This window comes from Bos taurus, chromosome 21, assembly GCF_002263795.3.
Source record: "Bos taurus isolate L1 Dominette 01449 registration number 42190680 breed Hereford chromosome 21, ARS-UCD2.0, whole genome shotgun sequence".
Taxonomy (NCBI): Eukaryota; Metazoa; Chordata; class Mammalia; order Artiodactyla; family Bovidae; genus Bos; species Bos taurus.
Genome location: NC_037348.1, coordinates 33989254 through 34014620, shown reverse-complemented (window position 1 = coordinate 34014620; position 25367 = coordinate 33989254). Strand labels below are relative to the sequence as shown.

Genomic DNA, 25367 nt, shown 5'->3' with positions numbered 1-25367 from the left:
ACTTACTATGTATGTGGTAACCCCTGTAGCAGGAGTTGGGTATATAAAGATGAAAAGCAATATATGCTCACACAGAACTTGAAGTCTAGTCAGCAGAAAATTCAAGTAGGTAATCAAAAGTGTTGAACACTATGACAGAGGTGTGTACTGGGGACTAGAGCCCCCAAAGCAAAATACATGTTAGTCTGGTAGAGATGGATGAAGCACTTAAGCTGAGTCTGGTTGGGAAGGGAAAATAAGAGTTGGCCAAGCAGAGTATGGGAGGAGAGGGGCACCTTAAGCCAAGGCTCAGAGACTGAGGCCATGTGAGGAACTGCCAATGTTACTGTTGTTACTGTAAATGTTATAGTGTTACTAAAGAGACAAATGCTTGTAGAGGGCCATCAGGAGGTAAGGCTGTAGAGAAAGTTAGGGATCAGATCATAGTCACACTGGATTTTTCTGGTGGCTGTAGGAACAGCAAGGAAACTAGAGACAGGGGCACCTGTTAGGAGATGAGGCAGAAGTAAGAGGGGATGTATACAGCAGTGACAATGCAAAGAGAGAAAGGACGATGGAACCAAAAAAACATTTGGAATCCAAAGAATTTGGTGACTAACTGAACATGAAGATCAAGAGAATGAAGAATTCTTTACGACTCCTAAGTTTCTAACCTGGGTGAAAGGTGTCATTAGGGCAATACCGAGTGGCAAATGCAAGGCGTGTGCAGAAAGGGGAGGAGTGTTTTTACTATGGGGGAGGCCTCAGAAAGTTAGAAAGTGATGAGAAGAGAGACAGTATAAAGGCTCAAAGTGAAGACACAAAAGAAAGGGGCAGGGTCTCAAAGGATATAGAAAACGATAACACATAAAGCATGTGTGATAAGGTTAGCCCTGAACACAAAGGGTATATCTTCTGTGAAGACTTCAGAGGAGGTAAGCAATAAGGATGGATACACACCTACAGAAAAGGTTAGGTCTGGGTGTTGTTTAGGAAGTCGAGGAAGCTCTTTCCAGAAAGTCTTTTTTTAAAAAAACGTTAAGAAAGGAAGGTTTCTGTGAAACTTGTGAAAAGAGGGATGTGAAGACAACATCTAAGCTTGAGATCTGTTGGCAAACACTAAAGAAAAATACATTCCTAGAGCTAAGGACTTTAGCTACTAGCTAGAGTGTGTCTCTGGAGATAAATTATAATACAAATCTACAAAGAGAGATAAGTTATGTTGGGGGACAGGGTGTGGGGGGGTGGGGAATCAATAAAGGCCTCACATATAAGAAAGAACAAATAATACAAAACTGAGAAAGGAAATCTGAAACCGTAGAAGAAAACAGAAAGATGATTCTAAATTTGACACATTTAAATATAATATTGCATGTCTGACAGAGATAAGAAAAATGTTTCACAAACCCTGAATCATCAGCTGAAAGCTAGTTACTACACAAAGTCTCTGCTGAAACAGCAGTAGAACTAGAAGATCTAAGGTTGTAAAATCTCTCCCCTGACAAAAGTAGTCCTATGCAAGAGAATACTGGCAATGAGACCTAGGTCAAGCTCCATAGACCACCAGACTGGATTTGAAGAGTCAGTTAGGACACTCACCTGAAAGTGACTTCTGGCACAAGGCACTTCACTCCATTGTGGAAAGGCCGGGTGAGAGAAATGGTCTGGCTGACCTGATCCACTGCTGACACTCTTCCCTGATAGACACCCAAGCTATCTCCACAGTTGATGGACACAATACTGCCCAGCCAATCTGTAGCCATGTTTCAGATGTGAGATTGCCGTGGAGAGAAGGAATCATGCAGTGTACCTTGAGAAACAGACAAATCTTCAGTAAAATTTAGAAAACATTATATCAGGTTATGTAATAGGTGCTGCTTAATAACACATATTCTATCACAACCTTAACTGAGGTAATAAAGCAGTAAAAATCAAGCTTTTTTTTTCCCACTAGGAGTAAGCATACTGATGAATAAGCAATATTGTTATGTATATAGTTCTTTTAAGTACTTTCAACCATATGTACTAGCCATTTACCCAGACATCACTTAAATGATAATGAAAAATCCTGGACAAAATTTGTTTTTGAAAAGTTGACTGAAGACATTACAGAACACTAAACCTAACAACTACGGGACATACATTCATTTCCAGTTCACCAACATATGCTGGGCCTTAAACTAGTACCAATTCATTTCAAAGGACTGAAATCTGACAGAGTATACTTTTTGTCCAAAACCAGAATTAAATTTGAATTCGATAATAAGATTTTTCAAATAACTGTAAATTAAGCAAAACACCTCTATACAACCAATGAGTCAAAGAAGAAATCAAAAGGACAGTTAGAAAATAGTCCAAAGTCAAGGAAAATGAAAACAGAACATACCAACATGTGTGGGATGTGCTTAAAAAAGTGTTTGAAAAGAAATTTATTGGGAGAGGGAGAAGGTGGGATGATTTGGGAGAATGGCATTGTAACATGTATAATAACATATAAGAAACAAATCGCCAGTCCAGGTTCGATGCAGGATACAGGATGCCTGGGGCTGGTGCACTGGGATGACCCAGAGGGATGGTACGGGGAGGGAGGTGGGAGGGGGGTTCAGGATGGGGAACACATGTACACCCGTGGCAGATTCATGTTGATGTATGGCAAAATCAATACAATACTGTAAAGTAATTAGCCACCAATTAAAATAAATAAATTTAAATTTAAAAAAAACCAAAAATTAAAATATGCAGAAAAAAATTTATATATTTATATTTTCTAATATAAATGCTTATATCAGAAAGGAAGAAAGGTTTAAAACCAATGATTGAAGCTTCCATCTTAAGAAGCTAGGCAAAAAGGAGCAAATTAACCAAAGGTATTAGAAAGGAACCAAAGAGTAGAAATCAATGAAATAAGAAACAAGAAAGATACACAAAACCAAAAATCTGTTCTCTTGAAAATATCAATGAGGCTGATAAATCCCTACTAGACTAACCAAGAAAAAGACAGAGAACATATATTGTCAATATCAGGAATGAACAACAGACATCACAGGCATTAAAAAGATAAATTTGACAACTCAGATGAAACAAAGAAATTCCTTGAAAAACAAATTACAAAAGTGATACAAGTGTAAAATAGACACAATCACTAACACAAAAAAGCTAGAAATAGACCCACACAAATATGCCTAACTGATTTTTGACAAAGTGGAAAAGTAATTCAAAGGAGGTAATGTAGCTTTTAACAACAAATGGTAACGGACAAAAACTACCAGAACTGATAAAACAAATTCAGCAAGGTGACAAGACACAATTAACATACAGAAACTGGCTGCATTCGCTACACTAACAGAGAAATGTCAGAAAGGGACGTAAACAGACAATCCTTTTTAAAAATCACATCAAAAGAGACTAGAAATAAAAACAGGAGTAAACCTCAGCAAGGAAGTGAAAGATGCTGAGAACTACACAACACTAATAAAGGTAACTGAAGATGATTCAAAGAAATAGAAAGATACCCCATGCTCTTAGACTGAGAGAATTCATATTGTTAAAATGGCCATAATTATCCAAAACAATCTACAGATTTAACGTGATACCTATCAAGTTACTCATGACATTTTTCACAGAACTAGAACAAATAATCCTAAAATTTATATGGAACCATAAGAGACCCCAAATTGCCAAAGGAATCCTGAGGAATAAGAATAAAGGAAGAAGCATAACCTCCCAGACTTCAGATAATATGATGAAGCTACAGTAACCAAAACAGTGTGGTACCGGCACAAAAACAGACCTGTGGGCCAATGGGAAAAGGCAGCCCAGCAAAACCCACGCCTATACTCAGTTAGTCTTTGACAAGGGAGGCAAGAATATACAACAGGGAAAAACAATCTCTTTGGCAAGTGGTGTTGGAAAAGTTGGACAGCCGCATGTAAATCAATGAAGTTAGAACACACCCTCACATCGTACACAAAAATAAACTCGAAATGGCTTGAAGACTTAAACATAAGGCATGACACCATAAAACTTCTAGAAGAGAACACAGGCAAAACATCCTCTGACATAAATCATACATTCTTAGGTCAGTCTTCAAGGCAATAGAAATAAAAGCAAAAATAAACACATGGGACCTATCAAAGCTTTTGTACAGCAAAGGAAACCATAAACCAAACAAAAAGATGACATACAAACTGGGAGAAAATATTTGCAAATGATGTGACTGATAATAGCTTAATTTCCAAAATATACAGACAGTTCATACAACTCAATAACAAAAAACAAACAACCCAATCAAAAAATGGGCAGAAGACCCAAATAGACATTTATCCAAAGAAGAAAGAGAGATAACCAACAGGCACATGAAAAGATACTCAATATCACTAACTGAGACATGCAAATCAGAACTACAAGAAGTATCACTTCACATCAGTCAGAATGGTCATCTTCCAAAAATCCACAAACAATAAATCCTGGAGAGGGTATGGAGAGACAGTAACCCTCCTATACTGTTGGTGGGAATGCTCATTAGTACAGCCACTATGGAAAACAGTATGGAGGTTCCTTAAAAAACTAAAAATAGACCTACTCTATGACCCTGCAATCCCACTCCTGGGCATATAACTGGAGAAAAACATGATCTGAAAAGCAGCATGCACCCAAATAGTCACAGCACTGTTTACAATAGCCAAGAAATGGAAGCACCCTAAATGTCCATCAACAGAGGAATGGATAAAAAAGATGTGGTACAAAAATACAATATATTAATCAGCCATAAAAAAATAAAATAATGCAGTTTGCAGCAACAAGGATGGCCCTAGAAAGTGCCACACTGAGTGAAGTAAGTCACACAGAGAAGGAGAAATATCGTATGACAGCCCTTATATGTGGAATCTGAAAAGAAATGGTACAGATAAACATACTTAAAAACAGAAACAGACTCACAGACTTTGAGAACGAGCTTATGATTGCCAAGGGCAAGGATGAGGGGAAGGGATAGTTAGGGAGTTTGAGATGGGCATGTACACTGCTATTTTAAAATGGATAACCAACAAGGACCTATTGTATAGCACATGGAACCCTGTACAAAGTTATGTGGCAGCCTGGATGGGAGGGGGGTTTGGGGAAGAATGGATACATGTATATGTGTGGCTGAGTCCCTTTGCTGTTCAACAGAGACATCACAACATTGTTTGTTAGTCCACTATACCCCAATACAAAATAAAAAGTTAAAAAAAAAAAAACCCAATTGAAAAATGGGCAGAAGATCTAAATAGACATTTCTTCAAAGAAGAAATAGAGATGGCCAACAGGCACATGGAAAGATGCTCAACATCACTAATTAGAGAACTGCAAATCAAAACTACACTGAGGTAACACCTCACATTAGTCAGAATGGCCATCATTTAAAAGTTAACAAAAAATTAAATGCTGGAGAGGATATGGAGAAAAGGGAACCCTCTTGCACTGTTAGTGGAAACATAAGTTAATACAGCCACTATACAGAACAGTATGGTGATTTCTTTAAAAACTAAGACTAAAACTACCATATGACTCAGCAATCCCACTATGGGTATATACTCTGAGAAAACCATAATTCATAAACACACATGTACCCCCATGTTCACTGCAGCACTATTTACAATAGCTAAGACATGGAAGCAACCTAGATCCATCAACAGATGAATGGATAAAGAAGTTGTGATACATATACACAATGGAATATTACTCAGCCATTAAAAGGAACGAATTTGAATCCGTTGAACTGAGGTAGACAAACCTAGAGCCTATTCTACAGAGTCAAGTAAGACAGAAAGAGAAAAACAAATATTTTATATTAATACATATCTATATGTAATCCTGAAAATGAAAGAGGAGAGTGAAAGAGTTGGCTTAAAGTTCAACATTCAGAAAACTAAGATCATGGCATCCGGTGCCATCACTTATGGCAAATAGATGGGAAAACTGTGGAAACAGTGGCTGACTTTATTTTTCTGGGTCCCAAAATCACTGCAGATGGTGACTGCAGCCATGAAATTAAAAGACGCTTACTCCTTGGAAGGAAAGTTATGACCAACCTAGACAGCATACTGAAAAGCAGAGACATTACTTTGTCCACAAAGGTCCGTCTAGTCAAGGCTGTGGTTTTTCCAGTGGTCATGTATGGATGTGAGGGTTGGACTCTAAAGAAAGCTGAGGGCCGAAGAATTGATGCTTTTGAACTGCGGTGTTGGAGAAGACTCTTGAGAGTCCCTTGGACTGCAAGGGGATCCAACCAGTCCATCCTAAAGGAGATCAGTCCTGGGTATTCATTGGAAGGACTGATGTTGAAGCTGAAACTCCAATACTCTGGCCACCTGATGTGAAGAGCTGACTCGTCTGAAAAGACCCTGATGCTGGGAAAGACTGAGGGCAGGAAGAGAAGGGGGTGACAGAGGATGAGAGGGTTGGATGGCATCACCGTCTCAATGGATATGGGTTTGGGTGGACTCCGGGAGTTGGTGATGGACAGGGAGGTCTGGTGTGCTGCGGTTCATGGGGTCGCAAAGAGTCAGACATGACTGAGCGACTGAACTAAACTGATATGGAATCCAGAAAAAATAGTACTAATGAACCTACATGCAGGGCAGGAACAGAGACACAAACATGGAGAACAGACTTGTGGACACAGGAAGGGAAGGAGATGGTGGGAATTGAGAGAGCAGCAGTGAAACATTTACACTACCATATGTAAAATAGTGGAAACTTGCTGTGTAACACAGGGAGCTTATCCTGGTTCAGTTCAATTCAGTCGCTCAGTCGTGTCCAACTCTTTGCAACCCCATGGACTGCAGCACACCAGGCCTCCCTGTCCATCACCAACTCCCAGAGTTTATTCAAACTCATTTCCATTGAGTCAGTGATGCCATCCAGCCATCTCATCCTGTTGTCCCCTTGTCCTCCCATCTTCAGTCTTTGCCAGCATCAGGGTCTTTTCCAATGAGTCAGTTCTTTGCATCAGGTGGCCACAGTATTGGAGCTTCAGCTTCAACATCAGTCCTTCCGATGAATATTCAGAACTGACTTCCTTTAGGATGGACCGGTTGGATCTCCTTGTAGTCCAAGGGACCCTCAACAGTCTTCTCCAACACCACAGTTCAAAAGCATCAATTCTTCGGCACTCAGCTTTCTTTACAGTCCAACTCTCACATCCATACATGACTACTAGAAAAACCACAACTTTGACTAGATGGACCTTTGCTGGCAAAGTAATGTCTCTGCTTTTTAATATGTTGTCTAGGTTGGTCATAACTTTTCTTCCAAGGAGCAAGCGTCTTTCAATCTCATAGCTGCAGTCACCATCTGCAGTGATTTTGGAGTCCAAGAAAATAAAGTCTGTCACTGTTTCCCATTGCTTCCCCATCTATTTGCCATGAAGTGATGGGACCAGATGCCATGATCTTAAGTTTTCTGAATGTTGAGTTTTAAGCCAACTTTTTCACTCTCCTTTTTCACTTTTATCAAGAGTCTCTTTAGTTCTTCTTCGCTTTCTGCCATAAGGGTGGTGTCATCTGCATATCTGAGGTTATTGATATTTCTCCCAGCAATCTTGATTCCAGCTTTTGCTTCATCCAGTCTGGCATTTCGCATGATGTACTCTGCATATAAGTTAAATAAGCAGGCAATTGCAGCCTTGACATATTCCTCTCCCAATCTGGAACCAGTCTGTTGTTCCATGTCCAGTTCTAACTGTTGCTTCCTGATCTGCATATTTCCTAAGATTTCTCAGAAGGCAGCTCAGGTGGTCTGGTATTCCCATCTCTTTAAGAATTTTCCACAATTTATTGTGATCCACACAGTCAAAGGCTTTGGCATAGTCAATAAAGCAGAAGAAGTTTTTCTGGAACTCTCTTGGTTTTTTGATGATCCAACAGACATTGGTGATTTGATCTCTGGTTCCTCTTGCCTTTTCTAAATCCAGCTTGAACATCTGGAAGTTCACAGTTCACGTACTGTTGAAGCCTGGCTTGGGGAATTTTGAGCATTACTTTGCTAGCATGTGAGATGAGTGCAATCGTGCAGTAGTTTGAACATTCTTTGGTACCACCTTTCTTTGGGATTGGAATGAAAACTGACCTTTCCCAGTCCTCTAGCCACTGCTGAGTTTTCCAAACCTGCTGGCATATTGAGTGCACTACTTCCACAGCATCATCTTTTAGGATGTGAAATAGCTCAACTGGAATTCCATCACCTCCACTAGCTTTGTTTGTAGTGATGCTTCCTAAGGCCCACTTGACTTCACATTCCAGGATGTCTGGCTCTAGGTGAGTGATCACACCATCGTGGTTATCTGGGTCATGAAGATCTTTTTTGTATAATTCTCCTGGGTATTCTTGCCACCTCTTCTGAATATCTTCTGCTTCTGTTAGGTCCATACAATTTCTGTCTTTATTGTGCCCATCTTTGCATGAAAAGTCCCTTGGTATCTCTAATTTTCTTGAAGAGATCTCTAGTCTTTCCCATTCTATTGTTTGTCTCTATTTCTTTGCTTTGATCACTGAGGAAGGCTTTTGTATCTCTCCTGCTATTCTTTGGAACGCTGTATTCAAATGGGTTTATGTTTCCTTTTCTCCTTTGCCTTTAGCTTCTCTTCTTTTCTCAGCTATTTATAAGACTTCCTCAGACAACCTTTTTTTGCCCTTTTGCATTTCTTTTTCTTGGGGATGGTCTTGATTACTGCCTCTTGCACAATGTCATGAATGTTAGGTCCATGAATCAAGGCACATTGGAAGTGGTCAAACAGGAGATGGCAAGAGCAAACATCAACATTTTAGGAAATCAGAGAACTAAAATGGACTGGAATGGGTGAATTTAACTCAGATGACTATTATATCTATTACTGTGGGCAAGAATCCCTTAGAAGAAATGGAACAGCCATCATAGAAACAAAAGAGTCCAAAATGCAGTACTTGGATGCAATCTCAGACAGACAGAATGATCTCTGTTCCTTTTCAAGGCTTAACCTGGTACTGTCACAACAGGCGGGGGGGTAGGGGTGGTGGGATGTTCAAGAGGGAGGAGACATTTTTGGAGTTTAACCTGGTATTCTGTCAAAAATTAGGTTTAGGGTGGGGGTGGGGGTGGGGGTGGGCAGGAGGTTCAAGAGGAGGGGATATATGTATAACAGATGATTTATGCTGTTGTACAGCAGAGACCAACACAACATTGTAAAGCAGTTATCCTCCAATTAAAAACAAATTTTTATAAAAGCACTTCCAATATTATCTCCTAGAAACAGTATTATCACTATTAGATTACTTATCACATTTTCTTTATTGATTGCTTTTTGTTCCTATCTGCACACTGCACACATCATCTCCCAATGTGAGATGATGTATGAGAAACTCCTTTAAGGACTCAATGTTATTACTAATGTGAATGACTAAATTTCTGATTATTTTGTTAAAATGTTATGGGTAATAACCAAATTATCCATATTATCTTCGGGTATAAAATGCACATTTGTGCTCCATCTGTGTTTCTACTTTTTTACATTAAAATTTCAAAAGAAAAATAAAGATGTTTAAATATATGTTTGTGTCGCATTACTCATATGCAGTTGAATGTTACTCAGCCATAAAAAGAATGGAATAATGACATTTGCAGCTACACGAATGGACCTAGAGATGATCATACTAAGCAAAATAAGTTAGAGAGACAAATACCTTGTGATATCACTTGAATGTGGAATCTAAAATATGCTACAAATGAACATATCTATGAAACAGAAATAAACTCACAGACACAGAGAACAGCCTTGTGGTTGCCAAGGAGGAGAGCAGGTGGGGCAGGGAGGAACTGGGAATTTAGGATGGGCAGATGCAAACTATTATATATAGCATAGATAAACAACTAGCTCCTACTGTACAGCAAAGGAACCATATTCAGTGCCCTGTGATAACCGTAACAGAGAGAAAGTGAAAAAGAATGTACATGTGACTGAATCACTTTGCTGTACAGCAAAAATCAACACAACACTATAAATCAACTCTAAAATTTTTTTAAGTTGAACAAATTATATAAATAAAAGAAATGAAAGGGCTGCAGTAAAAATGTCAGATAAGAGATTAAGGCAAAAACATTAAAAGAGTTAATTCATGCCTAAACAATGTATATTATTACTGAGGGTACAACTCACTAATAATATATATTGCTATAATTTTCCATTGAGGTAATTTGATTATGTCAAAACATAATATAGAACATAAAACAGGTATATAAAATATTCAAGAATAAATTTTTAAAGTCAATAGAAGAGAATTAATACAATCTTCCGTAATGAATCAAGCAGCAAAACAAATATTTTTAAAAATAAACAATACAGATACGGAGTTCAATAATCTTATCAGGCTTTGTATCTCCAGTGAAGGAATACACATACTGTATACCTGGCTTCAGTTGTTAGGACAAATGGTAATGGATATTCATCAGTAGAAAATCAACCCTGATCTAAGTTTCATAATTTATATACACATTTACTCAAAATGGGTCATAGACTTAAACGTAAAATGTCAAACTATAAAACTTTTAGGAAAAACGTAAGAGAAGCCTTCAAGATCTAGAGTGAGGCAATGAATTCTTCGACTGGACACCAAAAGCACAACCTATTAAGGAGAAACTGATCAGACTTCTTGAAAATTAAAAACTTTCATTCTGCAAAAGGATCCTTATTAGGAGGCTTTTTAAAAAAAGTTACAGGCTGGAAAAAAATATTTACAAATCACATATATGACAAAGACTCATGACCAGTATCTAGAATACACAAAGAACTCTTAAAACTCAGTGATGGAAAAAAAAAATCCAATCCATAGTGGGCAAAAGACACAAAACACATTTCAACAAAGAACTATACAGATGGCAAATAAGTACATGAAAAGATGTTCAACATCATTACATTAACCACTAGGGAAATGCAAGCTAAAACCACAATGATACACTACATGCCCACTGCTGCTGCTGCTGCTGCTAAGTCGCTTCAGTCGTGTCCGACTCTGTGCGACCCCAAAGACGGCAGCCCACCAGGCTCCCCCGTCCCTGGGATTCTCCAGGCAAGAACACTGGAGTGGGTTGCCATTTCCTTCTCCAATGCATGGAAGTGAAAAGTGAAAGTGAAGTCGCTCAGTTGTGTCCAACCCTTTGCAACCCCATGGACTGCAGACTACCAGGCTCCTCCGTCCATGGGATTCTCCAGGCAAGAATACTGCCCACTAGAACAGCTAAAATAAAAAACACTGACAACACCAAGTACAAGTAAGGATGTGGAGAAATTGAATAACTCATACATTCATACATACTCATACATTCATACACTGCTGATGGAACTACTAAATGGGGCAGCCATTTTTTTTATTAAAAAAAAAAAAAAAAAAAAGCCTAAACACGCAGACATCTCTGGTGGTCCAGAGGTTAAGAATCTGCCTGCCAATGCAGGGGACACTGAGTTTGATGCCTGGTCCAGGAAAATTCCACATGCTGTGGGGCAACTAAGCTCATCTCCACAACTCCTAAGCCAGCACAGTACAACCACAGAAAGCCTGCACACAGCAACAAAGACCCACTGCAGCCAAAAATAAATAAATAGCCAAAATGGAGGCTATAAAAAAAAAAAACAAAAACACCTAAACACGCAACTCACATGACCCAGCAGTTGCATGACTGGTCATTTATCTCAGAGAATGGAAGACTTAACTCACAAAAAAACCTGTACTTGAATGTTTATATCAGGTTTACTTCTAATAGCCTCAAACTGGAACAGGCTAGATGACTTTCCACGTGTCAAAGGTTAAACACAAACCATGGTAGGAGAAAAAGTGAAAAAAGCCAACCCCAAAAGATTACATTCTTTATGATTCCATTTGTGTAATATTCTTGAAATGACAGCTATAGAAATGAGGAGAAGAGTGGTTCCCAGGAGTGAGAGAAGGGGCAGAGACACAAAGAAAACAGGGATGGCTATAAATGAGCAACATGAGGGATCCCTGTGGTTAGGGAAACATTCTGCATCTTGACCATATGACGTCAATATCCTGGTATTGACACTATACTATTGTTTTGCAAGATGTTACCAATACGGAAAACCAGGCAGGATATATGGAATCTCTCTGTATTCTTTCTTATAAATACATATGGATCTACAGCTATCTCAAACAAAAAGGTCAAAAAAAAAAAAAATCAATGTCTTCTACCACATTAACAAAGCAAATGAGAAATCATGTATGATCACGTCAACAAATGCAGAAAGATAATCTGACAAAATTCAACATCATCCATGATATAAAAAAGGAGCAGTGGCATCTATAAAACAATTATAGATAACATCATATTAATGGTGAAACAATGAATTCTTTCCCCCGAAGACTGGGACAAGGCAAGAATACTCTCACCGGTTCTGCTTCTTATTCAACATTATATTACAGGTGTTAGCTACTGCAATAAGAAAAAGAAATAAAAAGCATAAATATTGGAAATGAAGATGTAAAGTTATTTTTATTTGTAAACTTTATTGTTGACTGTGCAGTAGAAAACCCTAGGGAACGTACCCCCCCACACACACACACAAAAATCCTACTATATGAAACTTTAGCAGGGCTTCCCAGGTGGCACTAGTGGTAAATAACTGTCTGCCAATGCAGGAAACATAAGAGACACAGGTTCGATCCCTGGGTCGGAAAGATCCCCTGGAGGAGGATATGGCAACCCACTCCAGTATTCTTGCCTGGAGAATACCATGGACAGAGGAGCCTGGTGGGCTACAGTCCATGGGGTTGCAAAGTGTTGGATACAACTGAGCGACTTCACTTTCACTTTAATATAAAAGTTAAAACAAAAGCTACTGGGGTGGGGGGTGGGGAACAGAACACCTAAGTGACCTTAGAGTAGAGAAAGATTTCTTAGACAAAACAGAAATAAGTAGTACTAATCATAAAAGAAAAAAATCTGATGAATTAGATTTCATCAAAATTTAAAAGTCCTGCTCATCAAAAATCATCATTAAAGAATACAAATTGGAAGAGGTGTTAAAAAAAAAAAAGACGCTGGGAGGCAACTAGAGCAGTCTATTTAAGAGACAGTGGTAAGCTGTAATAGGTAGAAGCAATGGAGAAGGGAATAAGTTGAGATTCAAGACCAAGACTGATACAGGTGATGGTCTGAATTTGGTAATGATTTAATATAGTAATAGGTAACAGAAAGGGGGGGGGGGGAATCACCCTTAAAAAAATAAAAGGTGAATGGAACACATGTAATCCCACAGCTTTTACACACATACCATCATACTGTGTAACAATAGCAGCAGCTAGTATTTATTGCTCATTTACTATGTCTCAGGACTGAGTTAAAACTTTAGGGGCCTTCTTTAGGGCCCTTCAATCTTCATGACAACCCTATGAGACAGCTACTTTACTAACCCATTTTACAGATGGGGAATTTACAACAGAGAGATTACAATGGATATTTACACACTTGTAATCAGAGCATAAAGGCAGCTTCTTAGCATATTCTCCATGTGTATGTGCTATTCCACCGCATTCACATATCAGTTTTTCTCTCAATGGACATTTAGATAATTCAATTTTTTTCACAATTATAGTTAATGCAGCAAAGATCAATTTCATTCAGTGCTTACCTTGAATAATTTTCTCAGGATAAAGCCTCAGTCAGTCAAAAGGTAAAACCACCTAGGTTTGATTACAATATACCATAGTAGAAAACTATCTTTTTTCCAAAACAAATCATTTTCAATTTTTTTTCAAATGAAATCATGCTCTGGATGGGTTAAGATAATCATACATTTAAAACAAAGGTACTGTAAAAAAAAAAATTTAGGGAGGTATTCCATATAATCTAGCCCCATTTCAACATCATCCCAATGAAGGCTACCTCCAAGGATCAAGCATTTCAAGAAAACTCCCAGATTTATGATGGTAAAAAGATGTTTCTGCCCTCTATTATAACCACACCAAAACAAGAAAAGAAAAAAGGAAAGCCACAGTTAAGGAGAAAATATTCCCAACAGATAGGATCCAGAATATATAAGGAATACTTACAAATAAATAAAAAGAAAACATCAGTTTTTTAAAGCAGGCAAAAGAAGTTATACAAATAGTCAATAAACATACGAAAAGCTGTTCAACATCATTAGTTTATCAGGGAAATGTGAATTGAAACACAATGAGACACCCAAATGTCCAAGATGGATGAATGCATAAACACTCCATTAAAACAGAGTATCATTCAGTCTTAAAAAAGGAAGGTTCTGATATATGTTACAACATAGATGAACCTTGAAGACATTAAGTGAAAATGAAATAAGACACAGAAGGACATATCTTGTATGATTCCGCTCACACGAGGCATCTAGAACAGTCAACCTCACAGGGGCAGAAAGTAGAATGGTGGCTTCCAGGGGCTGGGAGAGCAGGAGATGAAGTGCTACTATTCAAAAGGTACAAAGTTTCAGTTTGATATGATAAAAAAGTTCATGATGGTGATGGTTGCATGACAATGTGAGTGCACTCAATGCCACTGAACTGTACACTTAAAAACTGTTAAAACGATACATTTTATCATTTTGTATGATAAAATGTATACTTCATCATACAAAATGATAAAATGTATACTTTACCACAATTTTTGAAAGTGTTAGGTTGGGAAAAGACCACCATAGATACTATATCCACTGCTGCTGCTGCTAAGTCGCTTCAGTCGTGTCCGACTCTGTGTGACCCCATAGACGGCAGCCGACTAGGCTCCTCTGTCCCTGGGATTCTCCAGGCAAGAACACTGAAGTGGGTTGCCATTTCCTTCTCCAATGCATGAAAGTGAAAAGTGAAAGTGAAGTCGCTCAGTCGTGTCTGACTCTTAGCGACCCCATGGACTGCAGCCTACCAGGCTCCTCCGTCCATGGGATTTTCCAGTACTATAGATCAAAAATGAAAGCACCAAATGTCTGTGATAATGCAAAGCACTGGAACAACTCTTAACTGCTGATAGTGTAAAATGATACAAGCACTCTGGAAGAGAGGTTGGCAGTTTCTTATAATATTAAATATATATCTGTGACCCAAAATTTCCTTTCTAGGATTTACCCAGGAGAAATAAAAACATATATTAACAAAAAGACTTGTACACAAGTGTACAAAGTACCTTTATAACAGTCAAAAATTGGAAACAAGGAGAAGAGAGGAAACAAATCATGGTATTAACTACACCACAGAACACCACTTAACAATAAAAAAGAACAAACTACTTACTCGACTAATACAAGGTAGATGATACTCAAAAACTGAAAGTCACACAGATACATTTATATGAGTCTATTTATAAGAATTTCTACAAGAGTAACTATAGTGAGAAAAATCAGAAGTCTTCAACCTATAGGTCAGAAAATTGACTAGAAAGAGGCAGAGGGACTTGTGGGGTAATGAAAATGTTCTTTGTTTTTACTGATGCAGTAGTCACAAGATTATACACAGCTAGCAAAATTTACTGAATTGGGCATTTAACATTTGTGCATTATTACTGTATGCAAGGTATATCTTAATTTTTTTAAAAAAGGAGGGAAACTACATGCAGCCAACATAACCTGTATAGTATGACACAGAATATTTAGTCATTCCTTCAATAAGAAGAGGTTAATTTCCCAGAAAGGTTTTCCATAAAACATAAAGACGAAAACTCACACACTGGATAATGCCGGCAAAGATTTCTATTAGGCATCTCATAAATGTCCAAAACCAAATTTTTAATTTCTTTAGCCTAACACTCAACATCCCCCAATTTGTTCCTTCCCAAGCTTTTTTCACTGCTTTTCAGGTGGCTCAGAAGTAAAGAATCCACCTGCCAAGGCAGAACATGTGGGTTAGATCCCTGGGTTGGGAAGAGCCCTTGGAGGAGGAAATGGTTACCCACTCCAGTATTCTTGCCTGGAAAAAACCCATGGAGAGAGGAGCCTGGCTGGCTAACAATCCTTGGGGCGGGGCGGGGGGGGGGGGGGGGGGGCGGGGCGTGTCACAAAAAGTTGGACACAACTGAGCCTCAAGCTTTTCCCATCTCAATAAATGGCATCAACATATACTATACTGCTTATACAAAGGGGAAAAAAAGTCAGGAGTCTTCTTGATTCCTTTCTTTGTCCTTCGTCCCATACATTCATCAATAAGTCCTATTGTCACTACTTCAAAGATAAGTCCATCTCTCTCCATCTCCACTGCTACTTACCTACTCTAAGTCACTATCATCTCATAATTGCAGCAGTCCCCTGTTATATCTCTGCTTTGACTTCTGCCCCTCTAATTCTTTCTCTACACTGCAGCCAGAGCAAATTTTAAAAGGTAAATCAGTTGTCATGATTCTGCTTAACTTCCTTTCCATAGACTGCAAGCCCTACACAATCTCATTTCTACTAACCTCTACAGACAAATTCCCTGGTGGCTCAGATAGTAAAGCGTCTGCCTACAATGCAGGAGACCTGGGTTCGATCCTGGGTGGGGAAGATCCCCTGGAGAAGGAAATGGCACCCCACTCCAGTACTCTTGCCTGGAAAATCCCATGGACGGAGAAGCCTCGTAGGCTACAGTCCATGGGGTCGCAAAAAGTTGGACACGACTGAGCGACTTCACTTTCATAGACAACTTCATCTCTCACCACTCCTTTTCCCTGTTCTCCAGACAAATTGACCTTATCACTGTTCCTTAAATACATCAAGCTTGTTCCCTGCAAAATTCTGCACCAGGTATTTTCAGAACACTCTTTCCCCAGTTACATGAATGGCTAGTTCTATCTCGTCTTTCAGTTGCCTTCGAAAATGTCACCACACCAAAGAGGCCTTCCCTGGCTACCCAATTTAATGTGGCTAAACTCTCTATCACTCTCCAACACTTTCTGTTATAATTTCAAAATGACTCACCATATGAATTATCTTATTTATATTGTATGTGTCACCCCAATAGAATGGAAGCTCCAGGAGGGCAAGGGACCTTGTCTGTTTTGTTCAGACAATAAGATTGCCTAGAATGGAAAAGGAACTCAGTAAATATTAATTCAATCAAAGGAGACATAATAAACCTGACAGAAGTTAATCACTCAAAATCTAGAGTTATCTAAATATCTATATCTAAATGCCTTAGCTCTCCTTGGAAATGGTTCCAAAAACACAATATCCCTAAGCGTATTCTATGTGAAATTCTATGTAAGATATGAAACCTAACACTGTTCTACACACAAAAGGAAGTCAGCAAGCAGCAGGTGACATAGGGGCTTCCCTGGTGCTTAGCGGTCAAGAATCCACCTGCCAATGCACCAGACCCGAGGTTGACCCCTATGTCAGTAAGATCCCCTGGAGAAGGAAATGGCAACTCACTATTCTTGCCTGGGAAATCCCATGGACAGAGGAGCCTGAGAGGATACAGTCCATGGGGTCGCAAATAGTCAGACACAACTTAGCAACTAAACAACAATAACATACAATATTAAGCATAAAATGAAACACTGGCTTAGCTGTTCCACAAAAAAAAGAAAAGAAACAGAACAGCATTTTAAACAGTTTTCAAATATTAATTTCAGAAATATATCTACATAAAACATAAGTCTAAAAAAAGAAAAACAGTAGAAATATATTTAAAGGAGCATAAAAAGCACTCCTTCAGTTAAAAAAAAAAAAAAGAGGACTGTCTCATTAGAAACACAAAAATGTAAAGACAAACTCCGGTAGTTCTCTATTTAACTGAGCAAGTATCACAAAACTATGCTGACAGAACAGACAATAAAAGAAACACTGCATCAGCAGGCTCATCCATAATTTTTTTTTTTACTACAGAGTATTTCAAACATATACAAAGGTAGACAGACCAGCATAATGAACCCCACATACCCCTCACTGAGTTGCAACAATTATCAATTTATCTCAAGGAATTTAAGAAATCAAATGAATTTCCAATGCAACACAATTTCCATGACACTGATGACAGAAAAAGGCACAAAACACCCATGATTTTATGCTTACTTTCCCGTTCCTGACTGACCTTTGTCTACTTAAAGCCACAAAATTATGAAGTTCCTTTCCTATCATTTATACTCCACCATAATCCTACTCTGATGCTTACTTTAGATTGATGCAAAACGAAAAGCTGTAACTGGAATTTTAGAAATGCCAGAAATCAATCAGATGGGAGAAGACTTCTATTTCTCCATTCAACATATATGTTTAAGACACTCAGTACACATACAAGTTTATATTATGTCAATAATAACTAATAAGTAGGATTTTTAATAGTTTTAAAGAAAATTTCTTTATTAACTGAAAACAGTAAATCTAAAACAAGTGGAGTGCCAACATATGGATTTCTAATCAGATGAACACACTAAGGGAGAACACACCCAAATCAAGACACAGTATTTTGGACACCCCAGAAGGTTCCACTGTGCTCCCACAAAGGTAGCCATTATTCTGATATCTATCACAAAAGAGTCATTTACCTGTTTTTGAACTTCATATAAATGGAATCATAAAAGTTCTCTCAAAGCGTTGGCTTCTTTTGCTCCATGTTACATCTGGGAGACTCACCTTGTTGCATGTAGCAGCAGTTCATTCTTTCTCGTGGCTATATAGTATTCCATTACATAACTATGCCTCAAGGTATTTATCCATCCTGCTCCTGATAGACGGACTATTTCCAGTTTGGGGGCCATTATGAATAGAGAATTAAACAGTTTTGTATATGCCTTTGTAGTGGACAAATGTACCCATTTATGCTGGGCATATTACGAAGCAGTAAACACAGGTTCAATCCCTGGGTTAGGAAGATCACCTGGAGGAGGAAACAGCAACCCAGTCCAGTATTCTTGCCTGGAAAATTCCATGGAGAGAGGAGCCTGGCAGGCGACAGTCCATGGGTCGCAATGAGTTGGGCACGACTGAGCAACTGAGCACACTAGACACAGGCTGATCCTGCTCAAACACTATTAGGATTTCCAGACTACCAAATGTCGCACTATGAGACACTACCGAATCACTTTTCTTGTAAGAAGCCTTTAGATAACAAAGTCAGGTAGACCGAAATGGTCTTCCACTCATCATGCAATTCAAGTAGTTGTCAGAAATGATTCAAAAGCAATCAGCTGATTACAGAGCTACAAACTTTCATCTCATCCACATCTGACAGAACTCTTCAGCATTCAGATCCAATCCTTTGATCTGCTAAGGACAATTAAATCGACAATTATGGATAAGTGGTTAGTTATGGATTTCTGAAAAACTAGATATCTATGTAGAAACGTGTCTATAGAATCAAAAGCTTGGAAATGACAGAGATCTTGAAAGAAAACATCTACTAGTATAATCCTAGTACTAAGTCCCTATCTTCCACAAAAGGCAGCATAGTGAAAAAGCCATGGACTTCTGAAGTCACACATTAAAGGCCAGAATTATGAGCAAATTATCCTAATCTGAGTCTCAACTGTCTCAATTATAAAATGGGAAGTAGAGTTGACCCACGAACAACATGGGCTTGAATGGTACAGGTCCACTCAAAACACCTATTTCCTTCACCAAATACAACAGTACTACATGATGGGCAGTTGCCTGAATGTGAGATGCAGAACCGCAGATACAGAAGAACCATGTATAAGGAGGGCCGACTATAAGTTATTCTCAGATTTTCAATTTTGCAGACAGTTGGAGGCCCTGGCCCCCAATTGTTCAAGAGTCAACTGCATACCAATTAAATGATCTCATAGAACCATTGTGAAGATTAAATGAGATAATCTATATAATTTTTACCATATACCAAATTTTATTTCAAATGTCTCTCTCTCTCTTTTTTTTTTTTGGTGTAGCTTGCAGGATTTTTGTTCCCTGACCAGGGATCAAACCCATGCCCCCTGCAGTGGAAGAGCAGAGTCTTAACCACTGGGTCACTAGGGAAGTCCTACAAACACCTCCTTTTCACAGAAGGAATACTGGCCAAATAGGGGATTCAAGTCATGGCCCTAGAAAATTATACCATGAGGGTCACCTTCCGTCTCACCTGAACGAAACTACAAAAATGCCTAAATTACCTCTACAACATCTTGGAAATGAAGTCTCAATCTTCAAAGTGGAATACACACATCTTTAGGAGTACACAAAGACATGCAAGCAAGGGAATCAACTTCCACCCTACTCTATCATAAAGCTGATCTGCCCAGATATCAAATAAAGACTTTCAACCATAAAATTTATTACTTTAAAACTGGAGTCAGAAAACTACACCCATGTACCAAATCTGGCCCACTACTACCAAAGCAGTACTGGAACAGAACCTCGTACAGCTCTCTGCTTACCGTCTGGGGCTGTTTCTGCACGTCAATGAGAGACCTGAGTAGTACTAACGGGGACCGCACGGCCCACAAAGCCTACCAGCAAGCTCTTTACAGAAAAAGTATGCTGACTCCTGTTTTAGGATACAATTCTGTGGGGTGCATACAAGTTCAAGAAGAAAAATAAGAAATGGACAAATTCCAAGAAGGATAAAATTACCAAAACTGACTCAAAAAATTTAAAAAAATCCAGACAGACTTACACCAAGTAAAGAAATTGAATAAGTAATTTTAAAACCTTCCCACAAAGAAAAGCCCAGGCCCAGAGGACTTTGCTGGTAAACTCTATCAAACGTAAAGAAAGAAATAATTACCAATTCTACATAAATTCTTTCAGAAAACAGCAGAATAACATTTTCCGACTCATATTATGAGGGTAATTTTACTCTTGATACTGAGTCCAGTCCAAAGACATCACAAGAAAAGGAAACCTCAGACGAATATTCCTCACAAAAATTTTTAATATCAGCAAATTGAATTCAGTAATATACAGAAAGTAGGATACACCAAGATTCAACAGAATCCATTCTAGGAACACAAGACTGGCTTAACATCTGAAAATCAGGTAACGTAATACACCATTTATACACAGTCATATCTTCAAGGGCTTTTATATATAAAAAAGGTTATCTATATACTTTTAAAGCGTCAAATTACTATTAGATTTAGAAAACTTTGTATTTATTTTTCAAAAGTCAATATTTACAACCTAACAGAAATTACATACTAAACCATTTTCAATTAAATGTTTAAATTACTTAAATTTAAGATGACCCTTCCATTTCATTAAACTACACTGGGCAAATATTGAGATTAACCAGATGATACTCTCTTCACTTCATTAGGCAACAAATTTGATAAGAACACTCTTCAGATAAGGCTTCAAATACATACTGCATATAAAAAAGTGACAGACCCTCAACATCGATCACCAAATTCCCAGCTGTAATTGTATCCATAAACAAATTCCTACACACAGATACCCAAAGTCATGACGTCACCTAATTTAACCACAATAGGGCAAATCTCCCACCCCATCTCACCCACCAGGTCACCAGAAAAGACTCAAATGCCTTGCCAAAATTCGGACACATTATCATTACAGATATTGTACTCCTTTCGGATACTAATATGGACGTCGTGTCCTGTTGTAGTTGATAACAGAAAAATGCCGTATCTTCCACCTTGCATTACTTACGAATCTTGGACTCTCAAGAATCTTAAACTTCTAGTCCAACGTTTTTCAAACTACAGGTCTTTAGCAGTCAGACCCATTACAGGTCAGAATCAGTTTAGTGAGTTACAATCAACTTTTTTTTTTCTTTCAATGAAATAGAAAATGTCAGAGGGTACCACATACATAGAAGGCAAAATTTTATTTCCTGTGTACACACTCTACGCATGCAGGGGTCACAAAGAGTCAGCATGCAAAATACATTAACTGTGGGTCATAGGTCAAAAAAGTTAGAGACACTCTATTAGTCCCACAGTCCTCAAGAAGGCTTCAACAAAAGATTCTTAGTACTCAAAGAGTTATGTTTTTTGTAACCATTTCCAATTCATACAGAGAAACCAAAAAATAGGAATTCTGTGCTCAGTACACTTAATCTTCCATTCATAAATAAAAGACTAGAATCTATCTGAGGTTTCCAGTTGAAACAGTGACCTGCTCAGAGGCAGTCACTTAAGTTTTGATGGGATTACGACCTTTATTTGACAGAGCGCAAACTGAAATCAGTTCAGTCTGTGGCTAGGAAAGAGAACAAAAACCAATCTGGGTCTCGAGATCCACATCTGTAACGGCAGGAGAGGGCTGTTTGGACTCCTTCTACCTCTGAAATTGGGAGGTTTGTTGACAACCAACTGGCCAAGCAGGTGAGGACTATGCCTCCCCCACACCAAAACACTTGAACCATTCAACAAGTCAATTACTGATCAATTCAACCAATATCACACAAAGAGTACTGATAATAAGAAACTAAGACTTACACTAACAACAGTAAAGAATCAAGGGGAAGTAAGTCTCCAGGAATAGCAGAAGCTGTCCCCTGCCAGTTATCACTAATTTCTCAGCCACCCTCTCCTCTCAGACTCCAGTTCATCTCCGCCCGCCCCCCACCCCCACCCCCGCTATCTGTCATGGATGTGGTACTCGCGTTCTTCCCTGCCACCGTTCTCCACTGTGCAAAAGGAAACACGCAGGGAGCAATGAGGGGGTGGGCTGCAGGAGCCATTAACGAAGCTAAACTAAGAGCCTAGGCCGCTAATGCCTCACACCTCCCACAATTCCTCGACTGCTGAGAGTCCCGTTCCCTCGACCTCCACCTCAAACCATACCCCGGAGGCAAGTCCTAGTAATGGGTCCCCGCGCACCCGAAGCAGCCCCCATCTCGAACCCACCGCTCTAGAAGTCTGCAAGGCCTGGAAGCACGAAGCCTAAAAGCAAACTCTCCGGCAACCCCGGAAGACCCCTGCCACGAGCGCCCACCAGCCACCCGCCCCCCCTTCGCGCCTACCTCTACGCCACCGAGCCTACGCCTCCTCGGTTCACCACACCAAGCCTGCCCCGAAGCACCGCAAGACCCTGAGACTAAGGGTCTTCTTCACACCCACCCCCACAGCCACGGCCGCCGCCGGAAGCGCCTTGCGTCTCCACGCCACCGTCGTGAGGTCACTTCCGGCGCGACGCTTCAGAACCGCGGGACGCCCGGGAAATTTGAGAATTTGGAAACATTAACTACTGGGACCAGCTTTGTGGCCTTCCAGAACCGCGCCTGCTGGGCCTGGTTCCCTGTGCCCCGGCTACCTATATCGGGTGGAGTCTGGGTTCGAGTTGGAGTCCTGCCTGCGTCCCAGGCTCGGTTGCTGGGGAGCTCTCTTCCCTCTCGTAGTACTGATGGAAAGCTCCGACTTTCCTTCCAGTTCCTCTTATGCTAATCGCCGAACCAGAGCGGAAGACTTTGGCTAGGAGACTGCCTCTGTTCTCATGGCCCCTATCCTCGATCAGTTGCAGCTGTGGGATGCAATTAGTAGGCCCCCGTGACGGATTAAAGGAAAAAAATATTCCCTTCGTGGTCTTCGTGGTTGATCTTCAAAGTTTATCAGCTTCAGCTCGTTTTGGGCTTAGTGTCAGTCAATCTGTGCTTGAATACCTTTCCCCACTCCCATCCCTAGTACTCAGTACATGGGAAAGTGCCACTCTCCTTCCTGTGGCATTTTAGAGTCTCGGTCGCCTTGATTTTGAAAAAAGCAGCCGTTTAGGATCAAGACTGAATGTAATGAGGAAGTTTATAGTTGGCAAGGTCGTCTTGAAGCCTGACACCTGGTTTAGGAACCACTGCTTGAGCAGGCAGCATAGAGGAGGGCAGGGGTTCCAAATTTGGCTGTGCAAAATAAGTCGAAGAACTTTAAATTTTTTTCTGTTTTCAAGAACTGTCCCTTTCCTTCCTCCGACACTGAAGATTTTGTTTTAGTAGGTCTGGAGAGTCCATGGCATCTGTTATTTTAAAGGTTTCTTCCAGTCAATTCTTAGCAAACCAAAGTTTGGGAACCCCTGGTGTATCAGACTCAGAGTTGAGTCTTTGCTCTACCTTTTCTTTTTAATTATTATTATCATTTTACAAAGGAGCTGTACCTCTCTGGAAATAATAGCTAACAGTTACTGTGAAATTAATGAGATTTGCTGACCATGATTGATATTCCACATACACACACCCAAAAGTTTGTTAATTTTCTTGTGCCTCCCTTTGGTTATGGTTCTATGCACATGTGCTACGTCGCTTCAGTATAATCCACTCCAAATTATTTTTTAAACGCACAGGAGAATCAAACTTTCATCTTGTTCTCTGTAGCAAACACTGCTGTAACCCCAGAGGTCAGTTGGATATTATGCCTACTCTTGCATCCCCATCACCTTGCACTGCTGCTGCTAAGTCGCTTCAGTCGTGTCCGACTCTGTGCGACCCCATAGACGGCAGCCCACCAAGCTCTGCTGTCCCTGGGATTCTCCAGGCAAGAGCACTGGAGTGGGTTGCCATTTCCTTCTCCAATGCATGAAAGTGAAAAGTGAAAGTGAAGTCGCTCAGTCGTGTCCGACTCTTAGCGACCCCATGGACTGCAGCCTACCAGGCTCCTCCGTCCATGGGATTTTCCAGGCAGGAGTACTGGAGTGGGTTGCCATTGCCTTCTCCGATCACCTTGCACAGTGCCTGCCAAATAGTAGGTGCTGAAATAAGTGTGTATTGAATGAATGAAAGGATTGTCCAGAGATCCTCTGTATAGACTTTCCCTGGAGTTCAAACTGGGAGTCCCTAGTCAGATCTGAGTTTATCAGCCACTAAACTTTGGAAAAGATCAACAACTGCCTTAATTCTACTAAATGAATTGCTCTGCTTAGAGAATTCTGCTGTATTGTTTTGGAACTTTGACCTCATGGAGAGATCAATCACCCAGACTTTTAAGTTTCTTAAAGCTTTTAAGAATTATTGAGTTTCTCCTTTGATCTACAGAGAATGGCAAATACATTCAGAATTGGAATGGAGAATCATTGTTTCACACAGTTTTACACAAATGGTATGTTTTCTCAGCAGAATTGGGGATGTTCATTAATTGCACAAAAAATTCAGATTAAAGATCAGCATCTTATAGAGTTAGGGAAGCCAGGGAGTCATGCTATAAAGTCCTTCCAAACTCCTTGTCCTTGCTACAACCACCATGTATACAGACTGACTCAGTGTGTTAAAACTGAACGCTAATTGGGACAAGAAATACACATGATGTGCCTGAAACATACTGTTGTACAAGATAGCAAATAAGCTATCAAAGACAACTACATTTTTGTTAAAATAACTCAATGCCAACTTGAAGAGGCTCCCATTGGTCAAAAGTAGGACAGTTTGGACATCAATAATAACAATAGAAATTCATCAACTATATTAAGATCCATGTGTCACTAATGATAATTTTTGAAAACTTAATTTGAAACATATTTAACTGTACAC

At 39.5% G+C, this 25367-nt stretch overlaps 1 protein-coding gene across 3 annotated transcripts in view; it reads right to left on the bottom strand.

Annotated features, from left to right (window-relative positions):
• Positions 1-23023, bottom strand: part of EDC3 (enhancer of mRNA decapping 3) — a 55300-nt gene extending 32277 nt beyond the window's left edge. Inside the window, exons 1-3 of one of the 3 annotated variants that reach the window (NM_001435118.1) lie at positions 22884-23008; positions 16919-17019; positions 1579-1789 (exon numbers count right to left, since the gene is read on the bottom strand). In NM_001435118.1, coding sequence (NP_001422047.1) covers positions 1579-1742 — 164 coding nt within the window. In that variant the 5' untranslated portion in view covers positions 1743-1789; positions 16919-17019; positions 22884-23008. Of the gene's footprint in view, positions 1-1578; positions 1808-16918; positions 17020-22883 lie in introns of all 3 variants that reach the window. The other 2 variants (XM_059879061.1, NM_001435117.1) reach the window with 2 other exon arrangements.
• Between the last annotated feature and the right edge of the window lie 2344 nt (positions 23024-25367).